We start from the raw sequence: 8,387 nt of genomic DNA, 5'->3' as shown, positions 1-8,387 counted from the left end.
GAGCCACTGTGCCCGGCCCATTTCATTAGCCTCTAACTGGAATTCATCAGGTCCTCTCACTGTGAATGCAGACATTGGCTAGCCCTGGAACTTTGTCCCCTGTGGAAATCAAAGATAATTTCATATCACATCCTGATCATAGGAGACACCCTAAAATATCACAGATGCTCACCCTGACTTAGGCCTTGAAGTAACTAGTGGAGTCCATGTGAATCAATGTGATTTAATATATTTATGAAAAGGTGTGGCCAGTTGCATGCTCATGCCTGTAATCCCGGCACTTTGGGAGGCCGAGGCTGGAGGATTGCTTGAGCCCAGGACTTGGAGGCCAGCCTGGGCAACATGGCAAAACCTCATCTCTACTAAAAATACACAAAATTAGCCAGACTTGGTGGCACAGAACTCTAGTGCCAGCTAACAGGGACGCTGAAATAGAAGGATCACCCGAGCCCTGGAGGTCAAGGCTGCAGTGAGCCATGATCACACCACTGCACTCCAGCCTGGGCACCTTGACAGAGTGAGACCCCGTCTCAAAAAATATACATACAAAAAAGTCAGATATTAAATTTTTTTATTTTTATTTTGGAGACAGAGTCTCACTCTACCCCCCAGGTTGGAGTACAGTGGGACAATCTTGTCTCACTGCAGCCTCCGTCTCTTGGGTTCAAGCAATTCTCCTCCCTCAGCCTCCCAAGTAGCTGGGATTACAGGCATGCACCACCACGCCTAGATAATTTTTGCTTTTTTTTTTTTTTTTTTGAGATGTAGTCTCACTCTGTTGCCCAGGCTGGATGGAGTGCAGTGGTGCAATCTCAGCTCACTGCAACCTCTGCCTCCCAGGCTCAAGCAATTCTCCTGCCTTAGCCTCCCGAATAGCTGGGATTACAGGCATGTGCCAACACGAGCAGCTAATTTTTGTATTTTCAGTAGAGATGGGGTTTCACCATGTTGGCCAGGCTGGTTTCGAACTCCTGACCTCAGGTGATCCGCCTGCCTCAGCCTCCCAAAGCGCTGGGATTACAGGCATGAGCCACCACACCCGGTCTAATTTTTGCTTTTTTTTTTTTTTTTTTTGAGACGGAATCTCACTCTGTCACCCAGGCTGGAGTGCAGTGGCGCGATCTCGGCTCACTGCAAGCTCCACCTCCTGGGTTCACGCCATTCTCCTGCCTCAGCCTCCCGAGTAGCTGGGACTACAGGTGCCCGCCACCACACCCGCCTAATTTTTTTTGTACTTTTAGTAGAGACGGGGTTTCACTGTGTTAGCCAGGATGGTCTTGATCTCCTGACCTCGTGATCCACCTGCCTCAGCCTCCCAAAGTGCTGGGATTACAGGCGTGAGCCACAGCACCTGACCAATTTTTGCATTTTTAGTAGAGATGGGGTTTCTCCATGTTGGCCAGACTGGTCTCAAATTCCTGACTTCAGGTGATCCACCCACCTTGACCTCCCAAAGCTTTGGGATTACAGGCGTGAGCCACCATGCCCAGCCTATTTTTTATTTTTAGACACTAGGTCTTGCTCTGTCACCCAGGATGGAGTGCAGTAGTGCAGTCATTGTAGCCTCAACCTCCCAGGCTCAAGTGATCCTTCCATCTCAGCTGAGTAGCTGGGACTACAGGCTCATGACAACACCATGGCCAGCTAAGTTTTTAATTTTTTCATAGAGATGGGGTCTCACGCTGTTGCCCAAGCTGCTCTCAAACTCCTGGTCTCAGGTGATCCTCCTGCCTCAGCCTCCCAAAGTGCTGAGATTACAGGCGTGAGTCACTGTCTGCTACACGGTTTTTTGGGGTTTTTTTCTTTCTTTCTTTCTTTCTTTTTCTGAGATGGAGTCTCGCTCTGTCGCCCAGGCTGGAGTGCAGTGGCACAATCTCAGCTCACTGCAACCTCCGCCTCCTGGCTTCAAGCGATTCTCCTGCTTCAGCCGCCCAAGTAGCTGGGATTACAGGTGCCCACCACCACGCCTGGCTAATTTTTGTATTTTTTAGTACAGACAGGGTTTCACCATGTTGGCCAGGCTGGTCTCAAACTCCTGACCTCAGATGATCCTCCCACCTCTGCCTCTCAAAGAGTTGGGATCACAGGCGTGAGCCACTGTGCCCATCTGTTACGTGTTTTCTTAATGCGTTTGTGGCTCTCTCCTGAGAAGGGCCACACAGAGCCCTGCCCCCCGCCCTTAGAGGCCCCTCAGGTCAAGGTTTAGGCAGATTAGTGAAGTCCTAAGCTGGTTTCCTAAAGATTTCTATTTCTGGGAGAGGAGCCAGTCAGCAGACCGGGGACCACACACCGCGCTGTCCCCAGCACCCAACCCAGGTTACCATGGCCTCCCTGTTCTCTGGCCGCATCCTGATCCGCAACAATAGCGACCAGGACGAACTGGATACGGAGGCTGAGGTCAGTCGCAGGCTGGAGAACCGGCTGGTGCTGCTGTTCTTTGGTGCCGGGGCTTGTCCACAGTGCCAGGCCTTCGTGCCCATCCTCAAGGACTTCTTCGTGCGGCTCACAGATGAGTTCTATGTACTGCGGGCGGCTCAGCTGGCCCTGGTGTACGTGTCCCAGGACTCCACGGAGGAGCAGCAGGACCTGTTCCTCAAGGACATGCCAAAGAAGTGGCTTTTCCTGCCCTTTGAGGATGATCTGAGGAGGTGAGGAGGGGCAGGGAGGGCTTCCTGGAGGAGGGGGCATGTTCGCTGAAAGTGAAGCATCCATTCTAACTAGAGTGAATGAGCAGCCCCTGTGTGCCAGTCCATATACTGGGAACTAGGGGGTACAGACAGGGGTGCCCACTTCCACATGCCGGCTTCCATGCCACCCCAGGGAGCTTAGAGCCGAGTGAGAGGAACAGATGCAAAAGACAGACTCAACTATGTAATAGCAAGGCCGGGCGTGGTGGCTTAACCCTGTAATCCCAGGACTTTGGCAGGCCGAGGTGGGCAGATCACCTGAGGTCGGGAGTTTGAGACCAGCCTGGTCAACATAGTGAAACCCTGTCTCTACTAAAAATACAAAAATTATCCAGGCGTGGTGGTGGGCACCTGTAATCCCAGCTGCTTGGGAGGCTGAGGCAGGAGAATCGTTTGAAACTGGGAGGCAGATGCTGCAGTGAGGTAAGATCGCGCCACTGCCCTCCAGTCTGGGTGACAGAGGGAGACTCTGTCTAAAAAATCAAAAAACAAATATATAATAGCGAACTGCAGTAGTGCTCAGAGGACAAAGCTAGGCCACAAAGTGGAAATACAATGAGGGAAACCTTGGTGAGGTTCCAGGGTCAGAGGATGCTTCCCCAAAAAAGTGGCTTTAAAGAGAGACCCCTAGCTGGGCACGGTGGCTCATGCCTGTAGTCCTAGCCACCTGGGAGGCTATGGTAAGAGGATAACTGGAGCCTAGAGTTTGAGGCTGCAGTGAGCTATGATTGCACCACTGCACTCCAGCCAGGGCAACACAGGTAGACCCTGTCTCTTAAAAAAATAAGGCCAGGTACGGTGGCTCACACCTGTAAATCTAGCACTTTGGGAGGCCAAGGTGAGCAGATCACCTGAGGTCAGGAGTTCGAGACTAGCCTGACCAATATGGCAAAACCCCATCTCTACTAAAAATACAAAAATTAGCCAGGCCTGGTGGCGCACACCTGTGGTCCCAGCTACTTGGGAGGCTGAGGCAGGAGAATTGCTTGAATCCAGGAGGCGAAAGTTGCAGTGATCCGAGATGGTGCCACTGCACTCCAGCCTGGGCAACAGAGTGAGACTCTGTCTCAAAAATAAAAATAAAAACTGAAAAATGTAATAAATAAATAAAATACAGGGAGACTCCAATGAGAAGAAAGATAGGAGGATGGAGAGTGAGGAAATGGAAGGGGTTCCAGGCAGAGGGCACAGCAGAAAGGCTTGGAGGCTGTCAGAGAAAGAACAACCAGTTCAGGGAGACTGTAGGTAATTCCGGAGAGATCAAATTTACAGTGTTATTGTTACTGCCCACGCATTTGTCATAATCTTCTTTAGGTGTGACAGGTCTGTGGTGCAGAGCCACCTTAACAAGTATAGACATGATCCTCAGGGTAGCAGGGAGCCATGGTGGACATTAGAACACAGGGAGAGGTAGTCGGATTCAAGCTTTATAAGGAGATGTCCAGCCAGGCATGGTGGCTGACACCTGCAATCCCAGCACTTTTGGAAGCTGAGGCAGGAGGATTGCTTGAGGCTGGGAGTTGAAGACCAGCTTGGGCAACACAGCAAGACACCACCATTCCCATCTCTAAAATTATAAAAAAGAAAAATTATGAAAGGTGGCTTGGCGCGGTGGCTTATGACTGTAATCCCAGCACACTTTGGGAGGCCGAGGTGGGTGGATCACGTGAGGTCAGGAGTTCAAGACCAACCTGGCCAACATGGTGAAACCCCGTCTCTACTAAAAATACAAAAATTAGCCAGACGTGGTGTTGGGTACCTGTAGTCCCAGCTACTCAGGAGGCTGAAGCACGAGAATCACTTGAACCTGGGAGGTGGAGGGTGCAGTGAGCCAAGATCGCACCACTGCACTCCAGGCTGAGTGACAGAGCGAGACTCTGTCTCAAAAAAAAAAAAAAAAAAATTAAAAAGATCCTTTTAAAAAATTTACAAAAGGAGCTGCCCAATGAAACAGTATTATAGCTTGACTTTTTATTATGAAAAAAATGTTCAGGCTGGGCGCAGTGGCTCACGCTTGTAATCCTAGCACTTTGAGAGGCCGAGGCAGGTGGATCACGAGGTCAGGAGATCGAAACCAGGGTGAAACCCCGTCTCTACTAAAAATACAAAAAATTAGCCGGGCGTGGTGGCGGGCGCCTGTAGTCCCAGCTACTCGGAGAGGCTGAGGCAAGAGAATGGCGTGAACCCGGGAGGCGGAGCTTGCAGTGACCCGAGATCGTGCCACTGCACTCCAGCCTGGGCAACAGAGCGAGACTACGTCACAAAAAAAAAGAAAGAAAAAGAAAGAAATTTAAAAAAATGTTCAAACATAGCAAAAAGTTGAAAGAAGTGTACAATGAAACCCATCGCAATTGTTAACATTTTGCCATATTCACTTTGTCTACAATACAAATATGTGTCTATATACACGTATACACTTTGTCTACAATAAAAATACGTGTCTATATACACGTATATGCATACGTGTATAGTTTGTGCTAAATTATTTGAAAGTGAGTTGTAGACTTCATGACATTTTCCCAATGTCACGCCTTTTGTTACTCAACAAGTTGGAAGTTTCTGGTCATCATCAGAATTTGGACATCATCAGAGTTTGGACACTGAATCCTGCCCACTGCCCTCGGCAGCTGAGGAGATTCCTCCCTGACGCTAGCAACACTTCCTTCCCTGGGGCAGAGACGCCAGCTGCAGACAAATGCTGACCTTGTCTGAGACAGGGTCCTCTCAACAAAACATTCACCCAGACTAGTATGTTATCTGGGCAGTTCCCATTCCACATCCCCCGTAGACGGGATGTCCAGTTAAATGAAATTTCAGGCTGGGTGCGGTGGCTCATGCCTGTAATCCCAGTGCTTTGGGAGGCAGAGATGGAAGGATCAGTTGAGGCCAGGAGTTCAAAACCAGCCTGGGCAACATAGCAAGACCATATCTTTACAAAAACTTTAAAAAAAAATTAGGTGTGGTGGTACGAGCCTGTAGTCCCAGCTACTTAGGAGGCTGACGCTATAGGATCACTGGAGCCCAGGAGTTTGAAGTTACCACGATCTGTGTTCCCGCCACTGCACTCTAGCCTGGGTGACAGATGGAGGCTCTGTCTCTAAAAAAAAAAAAAAAAAGAAAAAAATTGAGATAAACAATGAATAATCTTTCTTTTAGTATAAGTATGTCCCATGCATTTGGCTATACTTACACTAAAAGATTATTCATTGTTTATCTGAAATTCAAATTTAACTAGTGTGTGTATTTATATATAGAATAGAGAGAGATGGGGTCTCGTTATGTTGCTGAAGCTGGTCTCAAACCGTTGGGCTCAAGCAATCCTCCCACCTCAGCCTCCCAAAGTGCTGGGATTACAGGGGTGAGCCACTGTACCCAGCCTCCAATTTTTATTTTTTTTTAAGAGAGGGAGTGTCATATATATATGTTGTTTGTTGTTGTTGTTGTTGAGATGGAGTCTCTTCGCCCAGGCTGGAGTGCAGTGGCGTGATCTGGGCTCACTGCAAGCTCTGCCTTCCGGGTTCACGCCATTCTCCTGCCTCAGCCTCTCCGAGTAGCTGGGACTACAGGCGCCTGCCACCACACCCGGCTAATTTTTTGTATTTTTTAGTAGAGATGGGGTTTCACCGTGTTAGCCAGGATGGTCTCGATCTCCTGTGAGTGTCTTATATTTTTAATTGCTAAACCTGGCAATCTACTCATGGGATTTTGTAAGTATCATGGGTTCTCTTTGTGGCAGCCTGGAAAAGGGCCACGGAAGAATGCAGCAGGCTGAATTAAGAACTGTTAACCATGTTGGCTAGGCTGGTCTCGAACTCCTGGCCTCCGGTGATCCGCCTATCTCAGCCTCCCAAAGTGCTGAGATTACAGGCATGAGCCACCGCGCCGGCCAAGCAGGAGAAATTTTAAAAACCATACATGATGTTGGGTGCTGAAAGGCACTTTGGAGAAAAACACTGCCTTGGAATGTTATTTATTCTATTTTCGAGACAGGATCTGGCTGTGTCACCCAGGCTGGAGTGTAGTGGTGCAATCATAGCTCACTGCAGCCTCGAAATCCTGGGCTCAAGGGATACTTCTCGACAGAAGTCCCAGGTACCTCGGCCTCCTGAGTACCTGGGACTACAGGAGCGCACCACCACACCCTGCTTTATTTATTTATTTATTTATTTATTTATTTATTTATTTATTTATTTGTAGAGACAGGGTCTTACTACAAATAAATGTAGTAAGACCTTGTGTCTTGCGATGTGAGGTCTCCATACTACAGGGTCTTAGCCTGCAAATGTCTGAGGAGAGCGCTCCAGACGCGGGCACAGCCAGCACAAATGCCCCGAGGTTGGAGCATGCCTGGGGTGCTGGAGACAAAGCGCGGGGACCAAAGTGTCTGGCCCTGTCCTGGTCCTCGTGTGCACCTACCCAGTGCCCGGCAAGAGACAGTGCACACAGAAGGCGCTGCCTTTAGGTACTGGCAGGAGGGATGTGGGGCTCTCTGGTTCAGCATCAGGGATGTGGATCCGTCCAGACTGACCTGCCCGCTCCGCAGGGACCTCGGGCGCCAGTTCTCAGTGGAGCGCCTGCCGGCGGTCGTGGTGCTCAAGCCGGACGGGGACGTGCTCACTCGCGACGGCGCCGACGAGATCCAGCGCCTGGGCACCGCCTGCTTCGCCAACTGGCAGGAGGCGGCCGAGGTGCTGGACCGCAACTTCCAGCTGCCAGAGGACCTGGAGGACCAGGAGCCACGGAGCCTCACCGAGTGCCTGCGCCGCCACAAGTACCGCGTGGAAAAGGCGGCGCGAGGCGGGCGCGACCCCGGGGGAGGGGGTGGGGAGGAGGGCGGGACCGGGGGGCTGTTCTGACCCCCTAGTGTGGAGGAGAGGAGTGGGGTTTGTTGATGAACCTCCACCCCCACCCCACCCCCGCACGCCTGTAATCCCAGCACTTGGGGAGGCCAAGGCGGGAGGATCGCTTGAGCCCAGAAGTTCGAGATCAACCTGGGCAACAGAGTGAGACCCTGACTCTACGAAAATTAAAAGTTAGCCTGGTGTGGTGGCGCGCACCTGTGGCTTAGCTACCCTGAAGGCTGAGGTGGGAGGATGGATTGAGTCCGGGAGGTCAAGGCTGCAGCGAACCGTGATCGCACCACTTGCACACTGCACTCCAACCTGAGCGACAGAGGGAGACCCTGTCCCCAAAAACACAAAAGGAAACCCTCCTTCCCCGCCCCGCCCCCGTAAGAGAGCGGGATGGGGGGGGTGGGGGTGCCAGGGCGGAGGGCAGGGCCGAGGGCGGATGTTATGACCCCCTAGGGTGGAGGAGTTGGGGTTTAGTGATGAACCCCTCCACTCCGGAGGTGGAGAGCTGGGAGGGAGTGGGGGAGGGATGTGGGGTGGGGGTGCCCCGGCGGAGGGTTGGGGGGGGGGTTGCCAAGGCGGAGGGTGGGGCCGAGGGGGGCTGTTCTGACTCCATAGTTGGGGAAGACTGGTGGAGGGGTGACCGGTCTATGAAAAGCCTGCCCCCCACTGCGGAGAGAGAGGGCTGGGTGGAAGTCGGAAGGCTGTTCTGAGTCCTCCTCTGCCCCAGGTGGGCAGGCCGCGGGAGGGGAATCTGTAATGAGCCTCTTGGAAGCCGAGGAGAGGGGAGGGGGAGGGGATTGTCAGAAATCTGCGCAGGAGTAGGGCGGGACGGGGCTCACTGTGGGAG

The 8,387-nt window shown here is 51.7% G+C and overlaps 1 protein-coding gene across 1 annotated transcript; it reads left to right on the top strand.

Moving 5' to 3' along the window:
• The first annotated feature begins 2,030 nt into the window (after positions 1 to 2,030).
• NXNL1 (nucleoredoxin like 1) lies at positions 2,031 to 7,543 on the top strand. Its single transcript, XM_016935446.2, has 2 exons — positions 2,031 to 2,648; positions 7,231 to 7,543. Exons 1-2 carry the CDS (start codon positions 2,323 to 2,325, stop codon positions 7,541 to 7,543), a joined length of 639 nt encoding a protein of 212 aa, XP_016790935.2. The 5' UTR covers positions 2,031 to 2,322.
• Positions 7,544 to 8,387: the final 844 nt, after the last annotated feature.

This window comes from Pan troglodytes, chromosome 20, assembly GCF_028858775.2.
Source record: "Pan troglodytes isolate AG18354 chromosome 20, NHGRI_mPanTro3-v2.0_pri, whole genome shotgun sequence".
NCBI lineage: Eukaryota > Metazoa > Chordata > Mammalia > Primates > Hominidae > Pan > Pan troglodytes.
This window is presented reverse-complemented; position numbering and strand designations above follow the sequence as displayed.

What these genes read in the sequence shown, in the direction of transcription:
- NXNL1 (XM_016935446.2), top strand. Translation starts at nt 2,323, where the DNA reads ATGGCCTCCCTGTTCTCTGGCCGCATCCTGATCCGCAACAATAGCGAC. An exon ending in TTTGAGGATGATCTGAGGAG is followed by an intron (nt 2,649 to 7,230) that starts GTGAGGAGGGGC and finishes CCCGCTCCGCAG; the next exon opens with GGACCTCGGGCGCCAGTTCT.